We start from the raw sequence: 22,724 nt of genomic DNA, 5'->3' as shown, positions 1-22,724 counted from the left end.
CGGCAAATGGAGAAAGAAGCCAATCCTGTGCTGTGGCACCAGTAGAGTAGTGCTGAATTTTGAAGTGCAGTCACTCATCATGACAGTACCTACAGCCACGCCCCTAAGGAGAGTCCAAAATTGCAGGCAGCTGTGTTGACCCATATCAGCAAACCAGTTCTAGAAGTGTTTATCTCTACTAGGAGCAGGCCTTAAAAAAAAACACGAATGGGTCTCAATTGCCCATTCAAAAACAGGCCACCCCAAAATACTTTACATTGCAAGAAGGACAGCAAGTTACCAAAGGAAAAGGCGTGTTTACATCTCTCCATGTGCTAACTGCATGGTGGCATTGGCTGGCACACAGGTGTCAGTATGTGCAGCCACTTTCCTTGCGCATAGGAAGGGGAAGAACGTGCCCTTCTGAACTCGGAGAAGCGGCATCTGTCTAGACAATGACTAAGGGAGGTTGATATTTGCAGGCCTTTGAAAAGCACGAACAGCAAAACGGGGAGAGGAATTCTCAGGAATGCTTCCAATGCATTATAAGTAGCAATGGGATGGAAAAGGTGATTGCTGGAAAAGTTAGGCAGAGAGCAGAAAGAAGAAAGAACTTGACAGTAGTGAAATATTATGAGACTGAGAAATATCCAGGGTCACTGGAGGAACGCTGGAGTTCCTTGCAAACTTATCCTCAGTGAGACCTTTAGGAATAGGAGACAAATGTACCCGAAAGACAACTTGCAGCCACTGCTGGTCTTCCTCTTCAATGTGCAGCTACAAGGGGATGAGCAGGAAGACTCGGTTCAGGAGGGATGCCTGTGAATCCCATGAAGGTGGGCTCTGGCGACTGGAGTGTAGAATCCTCTGCAACATGTGAGGGTTCCACGACACACGGATGTCATTTAAGACACCATCATCTAAGTCAGGGGTAAGCAACCTGGTGCCCTCCAGTTGTTTTAGACTACAGCTTCCGCTATCCCACACCGTTGCCCATGAAGGCTGGGACTTACGGGAGTTGTAGTCTGAAACATCTGGAGGGCACCAGGTTACCTACCCGATTTAAGTCTAGGGGCTTTCATGATACAATCACACTCTTATCTATGGAATTTTTACTGGGCCTTTTTTGTCTTCCATTATACTTGCCTTAAGTAATTGGTCTCCATTTTGTGGGACTGAGCCTCGTGTCGTGCAGAGTGGTAGGCGGCAGTATTGCAACCGAGACTCTCCCCACGACCTGAGTTCGATCCCAGCGGAAGCCAGGTCTCAGGTAGCCGGCTCAGCCCTCCATCCTTCCGAGGTTGGTAAAATGAGTACCCAGCTTGCTGGGGGAAAGGTAGTCACGACTGGGGAAGGCTATGGCAAACCACCCCGCTATAGTCTGCCATGAAAACGCCAACGAAAGCAGCATCCCTCTAGGGGTCAGTAATGACCCAGTGCTTGCACAGGAGAAACCTTTCCTTTCCTCCATTTTGTGGAGCTATACAATGCTTCGCAGTCTGTTTTTATCCTTTCTCTTCTTTTGGTGGTGCAAAGTAATGCCTTAGAACATATATTTCCGGCTAAATTCCTCCTGTTTTGTATTTGCTGTTTTTAAAAATTATTATTTTAAACCCTGTGATTATGTAACTCAAACTCAGCATTGACTTTAGTTGCCTCCTGCCTCAGTTTTCCTGTGTGTGGAATGGGTTCCCCCTCTCCTCCCCTGCTTCTAATCATTCATAACTGGCCTCTGCCAGAAATTGCTTTCTCTGTGCTGCTATTCTGGATAAATTGGGGTGGGGCGGGGTGGGGGTCTGAACTGCTTTTAAATCAGAAGTGTTTTCGTCCTCCCTTATGCTTGCCTTAAGTAATGAATGGAGGCCCATGCCTGGCCTCCATTTTGTGGTGCTATACAATGCTTCTCAGTCTGGTTTTTTTTTTTTACCCCTACCTTTGTTTGGTGGTGGAAAGTAACACCTTAGAACACACATTTCTGGCTAAATTCCTCCTGTTTTTTATTTGCTGGTCAAAATTATTGTTTCAAGCCCTGTGATTATGTAACCCATACTCAGCACTGGATTCAATTGCCTGCTGCCTCAGTTTTCCTGTGTGTGAAATGGGTTCCCTCCTTTTCTTCCAATCACTGATGAGTTGCCTTAGAACACATATTCCTGACTAAATTCCTACTTTTTCTGCTGACTGGGCCACACTTTAAAAAAAGCCTGTGATTATCTATACCAAATATTCAAGGGCAACTTTTCAATCATTTCTTCATATAAAGGTCACCCATTACAACAGAACTTCTGATCATAATCCTTACTCCACAGTGGCTGGTTATGTGGTGTATCTCGTAGGCCTTCTTTCAATCATATGCATTTTCACTCTGAAGTCACAATTAGTGTAATGGCTTTTGCACTCTTGACTGCAAAGCATTACAATGGTACAGGGCACAGTATTTTATTTCTTGTTTTGAACAGAACAATCAGGACACCTTAATAAGTGTCCTGATCTTCTCCGAAGATATGTTTGTTTATTTATTTATTTTATTGCATTTATATCCTGCCTTTTTCCTCTTGCAAGGAACCCAAGGCGGCTTACATTATCTTCCTCCTCTCCATTTTATCCCCACAACAACAACCCTGTGAGGTAGGCCAGGCTGAGAGTCTGTGACGGGCCCAAACGTCACACTGTGAGCTTCCATGGCCGAGTGAGGACTAGAACCCGGATCTTCCGACTCCCAGTCCAAAACTCTCACCACTACACCACACTGGCTCTCGATACATAAATAAATAAATTTAAATTTAAATAAATGAAAGTGAATTAAGACTTACAAATGAACAATAGATGGGTATAACACTAGTTGGTGTTAATTATACATTGCTTCTGGCGTTGTATAGAGAAGCAACACACAAGCTTTATAAAAATATAAAATACTAACCAGAGGAGTTAGGATTTGGTGATTTTTAATAAGTCCCCCATGACAAATTTAAATGAGCAATCATTTTAGCAGTTTTGTTGCATTCATCAGTGAAAAGGTTTTTGTTTTTTTAAAAAAAGCAATTAAAGATTAGAAATATTAAAATAAAACCATGAAAGGTTCAGTAAAAGAAAAAAACAGTTTAAGGTTTGATCATTAGGAGATTCTTCCTGAATCAACAGGTGGTCATTTTCTGGAACAGCAAGGCACTATTCTAAGGCAGTTGAGTGGCTGCTCAGGTATAGCTCTGCCACAAACAATGAAATGGCGGAAAAGTGAGGGGAAGGTTGCCACACACAATACACAGGGTTTTCCAAATGGAGTGTTGCATAGATAAGGGAATATTTAAGGAGGTACAGCTTTTCCCATCCTGAGGCTATGAAAAAATGACGTGTCATTAAGATCATGAGGTGGCGCCCTGCAGGATTGGACCAAAGGCCTATCTAGTCCAGGATTCTGTTCCCACAGTGGCCAACCAGATGCTTATGGGAAGGCTATGGCAGGATATGAGCACAACAGCACCCTCCCACTTGTGCTCCCCAGCAGCTGGTATTCAGAGGCACGCTGCCTCTGAATCCAAACGTAATATATAGCCATCAAGAATAGTAGCCTTTGATAGCCTTATCCTCCATTAATTTGTCTAATCCCCTTTCAAATCTGTTCAAGTTCATGGCCATTACTACATCTGTGTGCTGTGTGAAGAAGTACTTCCTTCTGAATCTCTCACCATTCAGGTTAATTGGACAACTCTGGGTTCTAGTTACGAAAGAAACCTTCTCCCTATCCATTTTCTCCACACTATGCGTAATTTTATACGTCTCCATCATGTCCCCCCTTACTCACTTTTTTCCTAAGCTAAAAAGCCTTATGTTGGTAATCTTTTCTTGTAGGGAAGTTGCTCCAGCCCTTGATCATTTGAGTTGCCCTCATCTTCACAGTCTCCCTTCTAACCAGCTATTGTAGGCACAGGAACAATGTCCTATATTGCATGCCAACTCCTCCCCTTCATCATTGCTACACTGGGAGCAACCCCCCCTGCCAGAAAGTGGGGGCGGGGAGGCTTCAGATTCTGAGTATTGTGGAAATGTTGGGCCTAGTGACTGTGGTTCCAGGTCCGTTGAAGTAGTGGCTCCCTACTGCGACAGTGGCTTTGGCCTGTTATGCCCTCACCCTTCACATCAGTCTTCCCAAACTGATGCCTTCCAGATGTGCTGGACTGGCTGGCAGGGGATAATAGAAGCTATAGTCCAACACATTTGAAAGGCACCTGGTTGGGGAACAACTGTTCCCCACCACTACCCCTCCAGGATGGGGTTGGGATTCCTATGAGGCTATGCTACCTCCATTAGGGGTGTCCTGGTTCAAAGAGATGCAAAAAGCAGATATGGAAAGGACAAAATGTTTAGGTTACATAACGTTTGACCAATAAAACGGTCAAGTCACTATGGGATTTTTTCTGTAGTCCAGCCAATGATTATTTGGACGCATAAGATGACTTTCGGGTTGGTGGTGGAGCAATGCAACAAGGGAGCTGCACTGAGTATAACAGGCCTGGAAGTTGAGGCAACAGGATACTTCACAGATGAGTTCCATAGTTACTAGCCGGGGTCCAAGACTGAATTACTCACCCAGGTGACGATCGAGAAAAAAGAGAATGTGATGGCTGCTCGGGCTGCATCTGCTCCTTCATTCAGCGGGTTGTCTTCTTTCTCTGAAACACGCCATTCGTTAGCCAGGAAACAAAAACTGACAAACCAGAGAAATGCCCAGGAGGCTGAGGGAGACCGACATCAAAACAAAGAGAAGGGGAAAGAGGTGAGGGGAGAACAATGTACATGTAAACATTTTAGTTCTCACATTTCCCCAAGAACTTCACCCCTACAGGATCACAAAATGTTTTGCAGCCTGGGACACATTCCAATTGTGCAGCCCACTGCAAGGGCATATAAGGTGGGATCTGCAGGTTAAAGGATAAACATATTCCCAACCTCGTGTTTCTCTTGTTATACCCTCTTGCAGACTGGGAGGAATCTGAAGGGGAGAACTGATGGGTAGGAGGACCCTTCCCACATCTGCTAGTGGCAAGTACCACCCCCAGCCAGTTCTAGCCTCCCTCCCGCAGCGGGGCTCCAAAATCAGAAGCAATCCCAGATGCAGAAAAATATGGCTGGGGGTGGGAGTACTTATTTCTTCATTCATTCATTTCATTCATATTTGTGTTCAAGCTTTCTTCCCTTAAGGAAGTCAAGACAGCATAGTATGTAGGGTTCCCAGGTGGTCTCCCATTAAAGCTGACCAGACCCAGACCTGCTAAGCTTCAAATCATGTGTCTCCAGAACATGTCCTGAGACCTCTGCAGGGGAGAATCAACAGATGTGAGTAAAGGTTAATTACCTCCATCCACCCACCAGTTCTCCCCTGCAAATGCCTCCACCCACCTCTGAAATCCTTGTATCCCAGCAAACACAGGTTTGGAAACACATGTTTGCAGAGAGAACATGTGGTTCTGCCCTAAGTGAGGTAGAACTGACATGCTGTGGAATGGCAAGGGAAGACGGTTTCACTAGTACTGGGGCTCACCACATAAGACACGGCTGGTGCATCCATTACACAAGTGAGGTCTGCTGAGCATCACAACAGAAGTGTCACTTGCTCATTTATTCCTGAACTACAGCCTCTCTGCAGAACTGAGCCACAGAATGAGACACTGTCTGAGGATGAGGGTGGAAGAGACAGCGGAGGAGCAAAAGTCCCCAAAATCAATTGCAGAGGAACTCTCTAGTCTGCAAAAATAGCTACTGGAATCTTGGCAAAACTCTATGGCAGCCTTCTCCAACCAGGTGCCCTCCAGATGTGTTGGACTATAATGCCCATGCTGGCTGGAGATGATGGGAATTGTATTCCCACACACCTGGGGGGCACTAGGTCGGGGAAGGCTGTATTAAGCAAACAATCAAAACACCACAACGTTTTCCATAGGAAAGCTACTGGGAACTTGTCAAAACCCTAGGGCAGCCTTCCCCAACCAAGGGCCATGCTAGCTGGGATGATGGGAGTTGTAGTTCAACACAGCTAGACAGCACTAGGTTAGAGAAGGCTGCTCTAGGGCTAGTTTCCTGATTCTCAAGGAGGAAAAGTGTCAGGGGATCTTTAACCAAATGTTTTTGAGAGGGTATGACCTGGGCTTCATACTGCACTTAACATTTGACTTTCACATATACTGGGAAAATGAAGCATCACAGAATAGTAACAGAAAAAACAAGGGGACAGAAATATTCCACACTTTTAAGCTTAGACATTCAAAACTATATGAACAACGGAGGCCCGTGTGGGAAGAGACAGATATTGGCCACATTCATACATAACTCCAAACTATAATTTAGTGCAATGTAGAAAGGAGCCTGCACGAAGGGCTGGGTTCATATGCTTGCCCCTCCTCCTATGTGAGCAGGAGGAGGAATAAGCCAGAATTTAGCTTAACTTTAGCAGATTCCTGGCTTTCTGTTAGTTGTGAACCAAGAATTGTGGCTTAAAATAAACTCTGTGTAAATAAAATTTACACAGAGTAAAACAAATAAAATTTGTTACACAAACAAATAAAACAAATAAAATTTGTTACACAAACCAGAAAAAAACAACTCAGGGTTTGTTGTTAACTTGTTTAGTACTTGGCTAGAATTTATTTTAAAACACGATTCCTGGATCAGACATAATAATCCAGGAATCTGCTAAAATGAAATTGAATTCTGGTTTATTCCTTCTCCCGGTCGTGGGAAGGGGGAGCGCACAAGCTTCTCACGGGCTTTTTTCCGCTCATGCATATAGCGCTAAACCATGGTTTAGCAGTATGTGTGAATGTGGCTAATGTGTTCATCAGACTGTTGAAGGAAGTTTAGAAGTGGTATTACTTCTTGAGGTGTATACATCATCACGCTTTTGCTTCTGGTAAGTAGGTTTTGTACTGTTTCAAAAATCTACAAAAACCTGTTTCACAAGAGGCAACATTGGGGCAAAAGACATACGTGGGAACAGCACAGGAAGTGAAACCTCTCTCAAACTACAGAAAGTGAAACCTCTCTCAAACTACAGAAAGTGAAACCTCTCTCGAACTACAGAAAGTGAAATCTCTCTCAGTTCATTTCCATTTCTTGAAAGCTATTTTCTGCCTCCAGTCTTACCATGGACTATGTACTGTTAGAGCAATGAACCTCACCAGTGGGAATGAAGCTGTGTCCACATTTATTTATTTTTATATTGCCCTTCATCAAAACTGATTACAAATTTGGTTATCTGCCCTCTTCCTGGGGGTTGCTTTCCTCATTGCATTTTAAAAGACACGGTAATACTTTTGCAGCTCACATCTTTAAAAACACATACGAAGGGCAACATCTAGATGGTTGTATGTCAATGCTCCTGATCTTGTCTGATCTCGGAAGCTAAGCAGGGTCAGCCCTGGTTAGTACTTGGATGGGAGACCGCCTAGGAATCAGGCTTCCTGCACTGGGCAGGGGGTTGGACTCGATGGTCTTGTAGGCCCCTTCCAACCCTATGATTCTATGAGAAAACACTACCTTGTCATAAACATGTATGAGGCGGCACCTCAGGTGGAACAAGATACTTTCAGAATGGTAGCCGCATCCATCTGTTACAGCAAAAAAGCAAGTCTTGTGGCAACTTAAATTGTGGTGTGAACTTTCATGGATTACAGAGCACTTCATCAGATGCATAAAGCGTCATCCTCAGCTCTGATATTTATATATCCAAGGGGTACAGAGGAAGGTCTAGATCAGGGTGTTTGCCATTCTATATTCCATTTAGGCTACAGATCTAAGCATAACCATCATCACCATCTAGTTCTTGAGAGTGTTCAAAGCACTTTGCATCCACTATCTCAGTAATCCTTACAACAGCCCTGTAAGGTAGGCCAGTGTTACTATCCTCACATTAGCAGATGGGGGTGAAGTCAAGAGATAACAGCCACCTAACAAGGGGGAAGATTTAAATTGGAAACTCCTTGTTCATAACTCAGCCTCTGAGTCACATCACTAAGTCTTACTGAAATCAGAGGAACCTACTTCCAAGTAATCATGGTTAGGCAGATTGGGCTATTAGTCCAAAATGTGCTCCCTTCTATTTGTTTTTATTTTATTATTATATTTATATCTTGCCTTTTTTTCCTCCAAGGAGCACAAGGCAGCTTACACAATCCTCCTCCTCTCTATTTTCTCCTCACAACTACCCTGTGAGGTGGGTTAGGGTGAGAGTCAGTGACTGGCCCAAAGTCACCCAGTGAGCTTCATGGCCACATGGGGAATAGAACCCGAGTCTCCCAAGTCCCAATCCAACACTCTAACCACTACACCACACTGGCTCTCACCCTTCACTGCATCTTAATGCTTCTTACTAATATAGCATTCCCTTGGCTGTATGATGGCTGCACTACAGAATTTGCCAAAAGGAAAGAAAACTCGCCTCAGATAGCTTGCAAACTTGATTACAAAACCAAGAAGGGGAAAGTGAGCAAGCACTAAGCCAACATCCCTCTCATGCTATTCTGATCTTTGCTGACATCATTAACTGCAGGAGAGCTGTGTCTGCAATGTACACTTCAGTACAACGAAAATCAAGCTCTTAGAATGAAGATACTGTTCTTAGAATGAATGGACAACTTACTTTTAGGATGATACTGGGAACAGTTTGCACTATTAATGAAAGAGAATGCATTTGGCCTGCCTAGCCATGAAATTAACTGAAAAAGCACATTGATTTATTTCTCTGAAGGCACTATGCTATACTGAGCCCCACATGCCTCCTATAAATCAATCCTGTGTTTAAAAAAATGTCATAGGAGAAAGTATAATACATATTATCATCATCTCTGAAAAAGATTTAAGAACAACCAAGCTGCTTCTGGATATTTGAGAAAACCATGTTTCTTTCACTGGGGTATTCATGAATAACATTTGTTGAACCTTCCTTCTTCTCAAGAATGCACTAGAGTTCAGTTTGGTTCCCTTTCTCACCTTCTGCTTTTTAAAAGTTCAGCATATCCTCTGAACAAGTTTTTAAATTCTGCAACTAGGAAGATTATACTAAACTCTTGCTTTAAAACAAAAGAAAAGCAGACATTGTCACATAAATGTGTGACTCAAAGAACAGAGGTTTTAAAGTAAAAGTTCTAAACATTTGCCTGTCTGGATTTGGAATGTATGTAATCAGAAGCTGTTCCAATTGGAAAAAACAAGAAAAAGCAGGGATCAAAATGGGGAGTAGCGAGGCTAAGAACAAGTTCCAAAATAAGCTTAATTGTTACAGAAAATGGCTACACTAGAACGAATACATCCGGTGATTAACAGTTGGAATTTACACTGCCAAGGCATCTTTGAGAATCTGTGCTTTGGAGGCAGATGCTTCAACATGCCTCTAATTTGACGATGGATGGGTCAGTCGATATGCAAACTTGGTTGCATGAGGACTGAGTTGCTATAGAGCAAATTCTAAGCGAAGTATATCTGAAGTCTATGAACTATGTAAACTTCAAAATGGTTTTTAGAATTCAATAGAGTCAGCTTTCCAAAAGCAGAGTAAAATGGCTTGAACTCCAAATCCCACTGTAGTGTTTTTAAAAATGCTAAACCTATTGTCCTGGTTGCTTCAAACTATTTCAGAAATCTCTGGGTAGCAATTTCTAAGCTTTACTACCTGGCTACCTGGGGGTAATTCTTACTCTCCACCAGTTTCCAGGTGGCTAGCTATTTACACTGCTGACAGCCAATGGGCCAGTTCGGAGGATCACTGAGGGTTAAACAAGCCATTGTGGCTAGTTTAATCCTCGGCAAGTGCCAGCATGGGTGGCTTCTCGTGTCATCTGAACAACAGGCCACGGGTTATCTGAGGGTTGTTTAACCCTCCAAAAAGCCATGTTGCCCAGGTTCGGACAACATGACAAGCTGCGCCTGCACAGTGATTATGCAAATCGTGCCCCACACACGCTGGCACATGCCATGGCTTAAACAAGCCGCCATGGCTTGTTTAACCCTCAGTGATTATGCGAACCAGGTGAATGTGATGTAGTGGAAGGAGTACTGAGCTTAGCCCATGGAGACCCAAGGTCTAATCCCTGCTAAACCACACATCTTACTGGGTGACCCTGGCCAGTCACCACCTCTCAACGTAACCTACTTCACAACAGTTGCAGGGATAAAACTGGAGGATTCTGAGCTCCTTGGAGAAAGGGCAAGATAAACATAATAAATATTTACAAGGCTGATCTGGAGTCTCCAGCGTCAAACATCTAATCTAAGATTATGGCAGATACAACTATCAATGGCTACTAGTCCTGATGGCCATATGCTACCTCCAGTATCAGAGGCAGTATGCCAGTGTACACCAGTTGCTGGGGAACACAAGCAGGAAGGTGCTGTTGCACTCATGTCCTGCTTGTGGGTTTCCCTTGGGCAGCTGGTTGGCCACTGTGTGAATAGAATTCTGGACAAGATGGACTTTGCTCTGATCCAGCATGGCTCTTCTTATGTTCAGGCTGCAGCTAGAATCTTACTGTTCAGGGCTTGGCCTCAACAGAATTTACGTTTTGCAAGCAAGCAGATAAAACAAATATTAATCAATACCGAATGGGATCCTGAAGAGTAATCCCACCTTACATAAGCTATGCACTAGAATGTGGCTTCTTCTAGTAGAGAGCAGGAAAAATGATTTTGGTGATCACCTTTTTTTTCTAAAAGCAGATTTAATGGTATCGGGGAAGCAAACGGTCCTATCGTTTCACAGTATGTTTTGCAAGGCATAAGGTCTTATGGTATCGGCAAAGGTCATAGTGATACTATTTTAATGTATTTATTATATTTATATCCTGTCTTTTTTCCTGCAAGGAACCCAAGGTGGCTTACATAATCCTTCTCTCCACTTTTTTCCCTCACAACAACCCTATAAGGTAGGTTAGGCTGACAGTCAGTGACTGGCCCAAAGTCACCCAGTGAGCCTCCCGGCTGAGTGGGGACTTGAGTCCCAGTCCAACACTCTAACCACTACACCACATTGGCTCTCCATGAGAGACAGGGCTTGTTGGAACTTTGCTGTGAGATGGCAACCAGATTATTTTTTTAAATTTTGCAACTTCAAGTAAATTACTCTCTGGATTTAGAGACCTTTATACAACAGCGAAGGGTTGTAGAGAGTAGCCTATTATTCCTATAATAATAAGAGGATGTGTCTCTGCCTGTCCATCCTTGCCATAGTGGCAAGACCATGAAACCTAACCACCTGAAACTTGGCAGGCAAACCCTAGGGGTGTGCACCTCAGGATTAGTTTGTTTTTAAAACACATTACTTTTAATTAATTTAGAGTACAATCCTATGCATGTTTAGACAGAAAAAAGTCCTACAACTTCCAGCATGCCCCAGGCAGCCATGCTGGACGGAGGATGCTGGGAGTCGCAGGACTTTTTTCTGTCTATCATGCACAGCATTGCACCCTTAAATGTGTCCATGTGACTGAAGACTGCAGTAACATTTTTAGGCACTAGTGGCAAATTTCCCTAATCTAAACTTACCTTTGCAGACCATACAGTTTGAAGCCAGGTAAGATTAGTAGGCCAAGGGATATAGTTATACACCTGCCCCCTGCTATGTGGAGCCCCCCCCCTCAGGAGAATGGGATGGACAGACCCCTCCCTCAAGGAGCTATAGGGGTGCCAGTGGGCATGGCTTCACTCAGATGGGGCGAGCACAAAATCTCCAGTTCTGACAACTGTGTATGTTTGCTTGAAGGCTTTGCTGTATCAAACTACGGACTACTCCACCCTGTGCAAAGCCGGGTCCATTTGCTAGTTTATCATCATCATCATCTAAATAACTACCAATTACCTGCCTTTTCAGGGACCCAAAGTCAGCTGCCTGGGACAGCTGCCTCACTCCACCTAATGTAAGCCCAGCCTTGAGTATTTCTGCTTTATTTTCTGCACTATGCCTATATCACTCTCTTCTTCTGAAATGCACATTTCTTTTTTTTTAATTTAAAACTGTGGAATTCATGGGATTCTACCCACCTCTTGATAGGGAGACTGTCTAACCATTGTGGTTTTATGTTTTGAAAGAGCTTTATGTTCATTGCTGGTAGCTTGGGGGCAGAAAGGCTATGGTGAAGAAGCTTTTGCTGTGGTTTTCAAACTGTGTTCCAAGGAACCCTGTGGTTTCCTGAAAACTCATCAGTAGCTCCTCACTGAGATCAGCAGTGGCAGACTGTTGTTTAAAAAAAAAAAAAATTCTATACCACGTAATAGCTAAAGCTCTCTGGGCAGTTCACAAAAATTAAAACCACAAAATACAGCATAAAATATAAAAGCTTAAAACTACAGTATAAAAGCACAACCAGAATAAAACCTAGCCAGCAATGAAGAGGTTTAAAATACAACAGCAGATAAAACACTAAAATGTCTGGGGGGGAAAAAGGTCTTCACCTGCTGCCGGAAAGAGCACAATGTAGGCGTCAAGCAAGCCTCTCTAGGATGCTCATTCCACAACTGGGGTGCCAGAGCAGAAAAGGCCCTCTTCCTGGTATCCATCCTCCTCACTTCCTTTGGCAGGGGCTCCCAGAGAAGGACCCCTGAAGATGATCTTAGGATCCGAGCAGGTACATACAGGAAGAGATGATCCTTCAGATAATCTGACCCCAAGCCGTTTAGGGCTCTGAATGTTAATATCAGCACAATGACTTGGGCCTGGAAATGGACTGGCAGCCAGTGCAGCTGGAAAAGTACTGGAATATGATCAGCCTGGCCAGTCCCCCAGTAGACGTCTGGGCTGGGGAAATGGTGGGAAATTAAGATGGTGGCCCAGAATAGAGGTCTGGGGAGACCAACATTTTAATTTGCCACAATGCCCTGGAGTGATGCTATGTCAGGGTATTGTAGGAAATTAAAATGGACTCCCACTGGGGGCTGCCTGCTAGTGATCAGAATGCTATTGTTGCTGCTGCCTGCCACTGTCAAGTAAGCCTGCTCGGGTGACCCACTGATGCAGGAGTGAGGCCACCAGAGGGTACCTTGCCATGAGCCCCCTCAAACCGGAAGCTTAGGCCTGCCAGCTCGAGAATCCTCAAAAGGGAATCCTTGGCAGGGACATCAGTGTAGAATCAGTTCCCTGATGGTAGAAAATGTGACAAGTGGCCTGCTGAATTATACATAGGCAAATGCTATCTACTGGGCAGTTGCCCTCTTGTCAGAATCACCAATTCTGTGACTGATGCTTACAAAGACAGAGAATGATCAAATTTGTCACATGAAAAAGACGTTGGATCCAAGACCTGGCACAGACCAGCCTTCCCCAACCTTTCAGCTCACCAGATACACCAATATCAGACAGCACAGCTTTCTTGCGGTCCTTGACGCTGCTGATCTGTGGAAAGTAGACATCTAGAGCCAGGTAAAGAAGGCAGCTGAGGAAGGCAAGGACTCCCACGGTGATGCCATAGTTGCAAGCATTCTGGTTGCTGTTGAAGATGCAGTACTCCTTCGACTCACTTGGCTTGTTCATGTAGCCTTCGTTCACAATGGAGCCAAATACAACGATGGAGAAAAGCTAGATTCAGAGAGGGGAGAGAAGGGTTAAAAGGATTCACTGCAGAAACACACAATCTACACCAGGGGCATGTTCCAGCAAGAGAAGAACTTGTAAATCCCATTCATGTTGATGGAAGAGAGTTAAGCACATGCCTAACTAAAATTAGATGGGCTTCAGCATGGCTGAATTGAGCCCCAGGTGTTTTAGTGCAGCATTCTAGAAGCCCACTAGATTTAAACAATCCCTATTTGCTTTCAAACTCCGCTAGTAACTAATCTGGCTGAAATATGCTTGAAAACAGCAGCGGTGCTTCCCAAATTACCCAGATCTAGTAATTTACACCACCACAATTCAATCTCCCACTCAATCTTCTACCTACCATTTCTCTGTATTCTATTTTCCCATGTATCTGATCTATCCAAATATTACCACTAAAGTTCTCCACCCCCATTCACTTAGTTAATTCTGCTTTTGTTTAATTTGCTAGTAATCAAATATTCTTCTCTTCCAATTTCTTTACCCTTTCCATTATTTTGACAAATGGTGCCCATCTATCTGGTATGGCCCAGAGATATTTACAGGACCCAACAGTAGAGCTGCACCATCAGGTTTTGGTAAAAGATGAGCAGGCTTGGTATCCAAAGCTTCAAGCCTGTTCCTTAAAAAGATTTAGGGAATCCCCTCCAGCTACTACCAGCTGCTTCCCCTTTCCCCTTCTCCACCACAGTAATGTTTGCATGACGCGCTACAAGCATGCTGTGCATATGAGTTAAAATGGTTGCTCTATAGCAGGAATGCAGTACCTCAGGCCTGTGGGCCACCTGGCCCCCCAATCTGGCCCTCTGGGATTTCCCAGATGGCCACGCCCCCTTTCCCAGGCCTCAATCCTTTCCCCAACCACTGATCTTTTGGCATTCTCCAGGCTTTTTTCCAGTTCTTTATCCATTCTAAAGGATTGCAATGCCTCTCCTGAGGCTTAATTACTGGCCGTAAGAACTATAAGGCAAAATATGCTGACATTTTGGTTAATTTGGCTGTGCCCCCTCTGCCTTTGGCCCTGCCCATCACTGGAAAGTGGGCCTCAAGTGTTTCTCTGAAATGGAATTCGGCTCTTGGACTGAAAGAGGTTCAATAGCCCTGCTCAATGGAAAACGAATATGGTAGCTGGGGCAGCAAAAATCATGGCCAGTGACTGGTGGAGGGGAGAGCATGGCTTGTTCCCAGGAGCTAAAGTACCTCTTCCCCCTTCAGACTGCAGAAGATGTCCTCACACACAGACCCACCAAACAGTCAGTAATTATTATCTGGTAGTCTGGCAAAGCTGTTGCCAACAGCATACCACTACTGTTGACCTATATCTCGTCACACACAGCCTTCTCCATCATTGCCTGATATGGTTATACTGTCTTGACATTTCAAAGGCAACTGCAGGAAGTCCCTAAAAGATCCATAACCATGGCCATGTTTGCCTTGTCAGGCGATTTGAATGTAAAACCCTGGTTCTCGACAGAGATGATCCAAGGCAGAACATCTATATGAAACACACTCAGGATGGTGAAAATATTATAGTTAACTAAATAATTTACTGACCTTTAATGGAACTCCAAAACCTGCCAGCTGAGGCAGGTTGTCTCCCCCTGCCCCATAGCAAGGCCAGCCCCTGGTCCTCAAACTCTAGGCCCTAGGGCATGGGGGACCCGAGACCCCTGCAGTAGAGGCATACCACGAGACTCCAGGAGTTATCCAGTGCACATGCAGACCCAAGTTCTGGGACTGCTTACCCTTAGGAACTTCTCTGTGCACTTTTGCCATCTCTAGTTGCCTCCTCCCTCAAAGCCAGGCTGTAGGCAGCGCAGAGCAATGCAAGAACCACCTCAGAACCTCAAGGAGTAACTCAGTAAGCAGCGGCTGATAGAAGGAGCTACTCCGTTCCTCCTATTTGAATCGCTGCCTACAGGAGCTTGCCAAGGCCTAGTTACTACTTCCCTCCCAGTCCAGACTACCTGTCTATCTGCCTGAGATGGCTCCTTGCAGGGGGAGGTATTTCCCCAGCCTGATATGGGGGGGAGGGGGAGAGGAATGAAGGGCGGTGGGGGTCTCTTTATATTCTGAGGAGAAGGCTAACCCTCTCCATCTGGATACTGTGGGAAGTGAAAAGGCTGGAGAAGAGATGACTAATGCTGTGACATGGGGAAGGAGAGAAAGAGAATGGGGATGACGCTCAATTTTTAAGCCAAGAATTGGGATAGGGAGACTCCTGGGTGGGAAGGACGTGTGTGTCTGCCCCAGGGTATTATTTCCCTTTAACCTCCCATTTACAAAAGCATCCTATGGCTGCCCTGAGAAGCACACAAGCTGGGAGTTATTTTCATTGCTGGCATAACGTTCAATAGACTTCCTGTTGAATGTAGACATGCATTCCATATCTGGGCTAAACACTACATAGAAATGAAGATTTCCTTTGTTTTCCTTCCTGTTTGGAATCCAGAGGAATGCAGGAACATCCGCATGCTCCCATTTCTATGCTTTAATTAGTCTGGCGTTTTATCTAACCATGCAGCATAACCAATAGTATTTCATCCATTTACAAGTCATACATACTTGTATGTATGACTTGTAAATGGACATATATAATACACACACACACACAATATTTTTAAATTCCACTTTACCAGGCAAAACCCTCTCACAGCAGCGAATGCATAATTTGAAAATGACAATTCATTTTTAAAAGATAAAGAAGATCCAAGATTAAAACAGTGCAGCAATATGGGCCAGATTAAAAATAGTGTTTAAACATGCAGCCATGAAGCCTGCAATCCTATGCACACTCCACTAATGGAAGTAGGTTCCACTGAACGAATGGCGCTTACTTCCAAGTAAACATGTATATAACAATTGTGCAGTAAAAGATCTAGGTGAATAAAACAGTCTTTGCCTGACACTGGAAAGACAGCCTCGGAGCCAGGCGAGTCTCTCGGGACAGAGTTCTAAAGTTGGGGAGCCACCATTAAAAAGGCTCTCTCCTAAGCCCGCTAACTTCTGAAGGCAGTAGAACCCAAAGAGCAGCCTTGGAGGAACATTTTAATAGTCAAGCAGACTCACATGGGAGGTGGTGGTCCTTAGGAAAGTGTTGTGCCAAGTTGTTTAGGGGCTTCTTCACACGGAGCTGTTATCTTGCTATTGAGATTGGTTACTCACCGAAGATTGCAGGTCCTTTAGATGATGTCGTCAATATCCACACTAAATTACCTTTATTACATTTTTTAAAAGATCAGAGATAATGAGCTATCAAATTACAGCACTTGAGTTCCTCTTGAGATCCCTTGTGAAAAGAGGAAAACCCACAATAAGAGGAGGCTGCACATTGAAACATATGGAAGACTCAGATAAGGAGGAGATGGAGGGGGGAAAGGAAGCATGTCTAAAGGGGGTCTATCGTGACCCTGCATTTAAAACAGAAGCAGAAAGCCCCATTTTAAATGCAGGATTTTAGGCTGGTGTAGAGATGCTCTAGGTTTTACTGCGCCTCTAGAAAATGTTTATGTATGGGGGTTTTGCAAGTCACCAAAGGGAGACAGTTCCATAATCATGGAGCTATCACTGAAACTCTGGAAACAAAGCCCTATGAAGAGAGACTGAAAGAACTGGGCATGTTTAGCCTTGAGAAGACTGAGGGGAGATATGATAGCGCTCTTGAAGTACTTGAAAGGTTGTCACAGAGAAGGCGGCCAGGATCTCTTCTTGATCATCCCAGAGTGCAGGACACGGAATCATGGGCTCAAGTTACAGGAAGTCAGATTCCGGCTGAACATCAGGAAAAACTTCGTGACTGTTAGAGCAATACGACAATGGAACCAATTACCTGGGGAGGTGGTGGGCTCTCCCACACTGGAGGCATTCAAGTCGAGGCTGGACAGCCATCTGTCAGGGATGCTCTGACTTGGATACCTGCATTAAGCAGGGGGTTGGACTCGATGGCCTTGTAGGCCCCTTCCAACCCTACTATTCTATGATTCTATGAAGACATCTGTATACAAGCCTTTTCCTTTGAACCACTGGCACCTCAAAATCTTACTAGTATACATATCTTGCTAGAATTATTAAGTGGTGATGAAAAGATGCTTGCATATTCCCAAAGTCACTCTCTTCCCTAGCCTAACCTTTAGGTAGAGAAGGAAACAATCCCTTGATACAGGAGATTCTGAAAGATTCCAGGGTGAGCTCACACCAAAAATAAGCATGGATATTAGTTTGGAGTACCATGACATGCTTTCACCTGAAGTAAGAAGTCAAAATGGCCACACCCTGCTCTGAACTGCAGCTTTTCTTTTTATATGAAACACAAAGAAGGAGATTGGAGGCAGGAAAATTGTGCTTAGAATTTATTATTAGCTGCCTGAAGCAACAGCTTTGCATTGCTTTGTACGAATATCAACCCCGTTTCTATTATTTCAATGCTAGAAAACAATCTGGCCACATAATAAAAATCCTCTAGTTATTGATTGAGAACAGAATGAATTGGCTCTCTATCTCCTGAGCCAATCAATGCAAAAACAAAACAAAAACCAGACCAAAAGAGGTGTATGAAAGAAGCATGTACCTCACTCACATAGCCATGGCCTGTACAGCTTTAGGGAGATGTTTTCCAGTAGGCTGAAAGAATCAGGGGTGGGTGGGTAAAGAATGAAAACCATGGGAGAAATTATAAATTGTATAGGACCCCAACGTTGCATTCCCTAGCCACTGGAAATCTTGCTCAGGCCCCATGTGACTTATAAATCTTCACCAGATATTTCCATCAAAGTCACACTGCGTAGTCAAGGGCTGCTAATGTGATCTCCCTTCTTCTGGCCCCGGTATTTCACAGTAAACTGAGCAGATAGCATAGGCAGTGAACCTCCTGAGTGCCACGTGATGCTTGCAGCATGATACCAATTTCCAGCAGTCTATTAGGCCCTCCTGAGTACCATGTGATGCCTCTGCAATTCAGCCCATTAATGTTTCTTGAACACCACAGGAAGGAAACTATCATTCTGCCTCCCCAGCTTAGTGCTTAATTTTTGAAGATGCCCATCTTGTTTTGGCTGGAATGTCCATGCCTCCCTTCACTTCTAGCCCTTAACTCACCATGATCCCTTTCAGTCATGAGGCTGCTGCTACACCAGCCCCTTCTTCCTTTTAAAATTCAGTTATAAAAAGGAAATTATTATGTTACATAATATTCACCACCGGATTTATAATCAAATCTAGTTCAGATAGAATAAAGCAAAGGATTTTTCTTGCATTTGAAGAACCATTCACCAATTCTTTTAAATATGTGTTATATCTATGTATGTATTATGTATGTATGTATGTATATAACATATATCCTTCCAAGCTCACAGAAAGAAAAACGAGCAAGCTGCTGGCTACAGATTATCAACTCCCATTTTATTTTTATGCAGCCATTTTCAGCTGCCAGTTTTGGGAAGCTCTAGAAATTCAGGAAGACGCTTATGCTTTCCTTTGTGTATTCTTCTTATTGCATTTTAAAAGAAAACGATGACTACTGCTATATGAATTTCTAGCCTAATTCCTCAGGCTGGGACAATGATAATGAGTAATTATAAAGGAATAGACTCAAGAGTCATGATTTTAATGTTGTCTATGTGCTCCAATATGTTTTATGTAGGTTATAGCCACCCTGGGTTGTTTGTGAAGAGCAGCAAAATATAAATCCAATAAATCATCACCAGCATCTTCAGGTAGGGCTGGGAAAGACTCCCACTTGAAACCCTAGAGAGCTGCTGTCAACCAGTGTAGACAATACTGAGATAGATGCACCAATGTTCTGACCCAGAGCAGTTTTGCAACTGGTGTTGAAATGTTTGTGTGTTTTGTGAGTTGCTTCTTCTGTGGCTGTGAGGTTTGTGAACAGCCATAGAAGAAGCAGACTGAAACATGTAAGGCCGTTTCCCACTGTGTTAGCGCAAACGACGCTGTGCTAGCGGAAACTGTTCTGAACTATGCGCAAGAGATGAATCCAAGTGAAGTTACATTTGCAGAAGCGTGGTTACACAAGTGGTTGTGCATGGCACTTATGCAACTCCCTGTGCAACGGGTTGCATGTAACTCTTGTGCAACTGATCGTACAAGCTGTTGTGCAACCAGGTATGCAAGCATAATGGGCAACCGCTTGTGGAAAGGAAAGACCTGGCAGAGCTCTACTAGTGCTATGTGAGATTCTGGAATGACTCCGTTGGATGCTGCCCATAGGTGAATCTGCGGGGGGGGGGGGGGCACAATCCCTTTGTTTCACTGTAAAGCATCAGTTTAGAAATATTTTGGCTGAGCCCTAGACAAGTTTGGGCTCAAGTAGGCCTGGACATAGTGCTGTGCCAGCATAAGTGAGCCTGGAAGAAGCACTGTGGTGGTTTAGGGTATGTTGGAGTGCAGATGTCTTGTGCTAACCATAGGACTGGGCTGGGCATTTTATCAATTATTCAATACCTAAAACCATCTGGTGCCCTCCAGATTGTTGGACTGCAATTCCCATCATCCCCAGCCAGCATGGTCATTGCATGTCTGTTGGATTATTCTTTGTGGCAGTAGAGAACAAAGCTTTCACAGCCGCAACAAATATCTTTAAAAATAGACGGACACCACAAAATGGAAAACTGAATGCTTTTATTACTATCACAGGATTGCCGCTGGATCAACTGCTTGGAGAAATGACATTATCCATTTACACACAGAATCAGTAAGTGTGCAGCCAGCAAAATTTTCAAAAAACACACACACTTCCCTGATAATACGTCTGAGCCATATTCTGCAATAATTTGTAAGGTCAGATTCCAGACCCAATTCCATTTTCAAGATTTCTTAAGATCATGCATATTTTTTAAAGTATTGGGTGTGTATTTTCAGAATAAGAAGTGAACAGAAAACACCAATGCTGCCATTTTCAAAAATGTCTATGCTGCATCCATCTATAATAGTGTTGTCTGGATTCTGAAGGTAAAAGGATTCAGTATTGCAACTCTAAATGTGCTCCTGGAGGCAGAACTAAACATGATCTCTACAGGACTCCACCAGCAGAAACACACAGGGTAACTTGCACAATTACAATTGCTTCTGGGAAAAGTTGCCTGCAGCAAGCACATAACTTGTGGATGCCATACCCTTGTGAATATGCCTCTGGAAAACCTGATTGGGCCAGGGTTTCTAGATGTATGTGGGGCATCCCAGTTAAATGACTGCTGTGTGAAATACCAGTATGGAACAATCATCGTTTGTATGTGGAGCTGCTTGGAGAAACACAGGGTTAATACATATTCCATATCTCAACCCACATTATTATTCTTTCAGGCAGCTTTCCCCAACCTGGTGCCCTCCAGATGTGTTGGACTACAACTCCCAGCATGCCTAAGCTAGCCATGCTGGGAATTGTAGTCCAACACAACTGGAGTGCACCAGGTTGGGGAAAGCTGCCTTAAGGCAATTAGTTGCTTTTGAAATATTTACTGCCTCTCTTGTACTCCACTCCAAGCAGTAAAAACTTGTATTGCCTATGAATAGCAGGCAATTGAACTGCAACGAACGATAAAAAGGTGAACTGCTCTCTGATCTCAATTTTGCCTTGCCTTTGAATATTACAAGCTGCTGCAATTGACCCCATCCCCTGCCCACTCCCCAAGTTTAACTGCTGATCCCACAATATTAACTCATTCACCTCCTATTGGAAGAGGTCAAAACCAATAAAGCAAATGCACAGCCTTAATTCTGTTCCCTTGCAGATTCCTTGACTGGATTCTACTGTGGTGTTCAAGTCTGCAAAAGCAGTTACTTTACTGTAACTCTTTTTCTCAAGACAGGAGCTAGAAGTGTGCTAAAGACTGGTTAAAGCAAGGAGGGAACAAGTAAGGTTGTCAAGTCCAGATCCCAAGACTGCCGTTAATCTGCACGGAAGTGAAAATATAGGACTACTCCCGTCATTGCAGCACTGTGATGGGAAAAGGCACAAGAGGGAAAACTGTTCCTTCCGTGCAATTCTGGAAGTTTCCTAGTGGGGCTCCTATAGGGAGGGATCACAGGTCAGGTCCTCCTCCAGGTGTGTCCTCTGAGGGAGGCTCGGAAGGCAACAACAAGGAAGAGGGCCTTCTCAGTGGTGGACCCCCAATTTTGGAATGATCTCCCCGAGGAGGCCCACCTGGAGCCAACAATGTTATCTTTTAGGTACCAGGTTAAGACCTTTCCCTTTTCTCATGCATTTGGCAACATATGAAGAGTTTTAATCAGGTGGTTGATTGCTCAAAGTAGTTTGAGATATATGTTGTCTTTGTGTGTACTGTGTGTTTTTATGTAAATGGTTTTTAATCTCTATGGGGCGGTGTAGAAATGTAATAAATAATATTAAATAATGCTTTGTATGCAGGTCCTCAGTTCAATCCCTGGCATCTCCAGTTTAAAGGTTCAAGGACCACGTGATGCAAAAGACCTCTACCTGAGGCACTGGACAGCCACCGCTGGTAGATGCACAAATAATGTGACTTGGAATAAGACAGCTTCCTATGACCCTGTACCTGTATTTGCTGCATAACAAGCAGAAACCCAGCAGGTGAAGCTCTCCCCATCACAGCACCTCCATACAATGAAAAACTTTACCTTCTGAATGTCTCCTTATACTAAACAGTATCAATCTTATTCCTGAGATGTTTGTTCAGGAGTGTTCATGAATCTCCCACCAAAGAGATTATCAGTAGTAGTACATCTCTTGAAAGCAGAGCAAAGGCACTCTGGTAAATCCTCACCTGACTTCACCCAATGTGATACTAAAGGATGTGTGAATAGAAATAAGGTAATTACTCCCCGCTTATCCCCGCAGCAGTATCCAATTGCCTTTGTGTGCACGCAGCACACGTCGTGTACAATGCAGCATTGTATGCATGCAGCATTCTGCATTAGGACTATCTGGGGCAGCCAATAAGGCACCACCACCCTTTTAATATTTTCAGTCTCTGCATAGTCTGTTTAAACGTCTAGCACAAGCCATTCACTGCTAACTTTAGAACGGGGTGGGCAACTTGTAGCCCTCCAAAGGTTTTTGGACTGCAACTGTCATCAGCCCCAGCCAGCATCGCTAACAATGAGGGACTGTAGGTGGTGCAACCCAACAACATCTGGAGGGCCACAAGTTGCCCAACTCTGCTTTAGAAATATAACATGT

The 22,724-nt window shown here is 44.0% G+C and overlaps 1 protein-coding gene across 3 annotated transcripts in view; it reads right to left on the bottom strand.

The window, feature by feature from the left end:
• SYNGR1 (synaptogyrin 1) overlaps positions 1-22,724 on the bottom strand; it is a 40,029-nt gene that overhangs the window by 7,132 nt on the left and 10,173 nt on the right. For all 3 annotated transcript variants that reach the window (XM_084809879.1, XM_084809881.1, XM_084809880.1), the window contains exons 2-3: positions 13,297-13,534; positions 4,567-4,712 (exon numbers count right to left, since the gene is read on the bottom strand). In XM_084809879.1, coding sequence (XP_084666005.1) covers positions 4,567-4,712; positions 13,297-13,534 — 384 coding nt within the window. The remainder of the gene's footprint in view (positions 1-4,566; positions 4,713-13,296; positions 13,535-22,724) is intronic.

Source organism: Heloderma suspectum, chromosome 7 (assembly GCF_057233095.1).
Source record: "Heloderma suspectum isolate Gila_16-S chromosome 7, 16-S_ref, whole genome shotgun sequence".
Lineage (NCBI taxonomy): Eukaryota > Metazoa > Chordata > Lepidosauria > Squamata > Helodermatidae > Heloderma > Heloderma suspectum.
The sequence above is the reverse complement of the archived record's forward strand: the minus strand, read 5'-3'. Positions and strand labels throughout refer to the sequence as shown.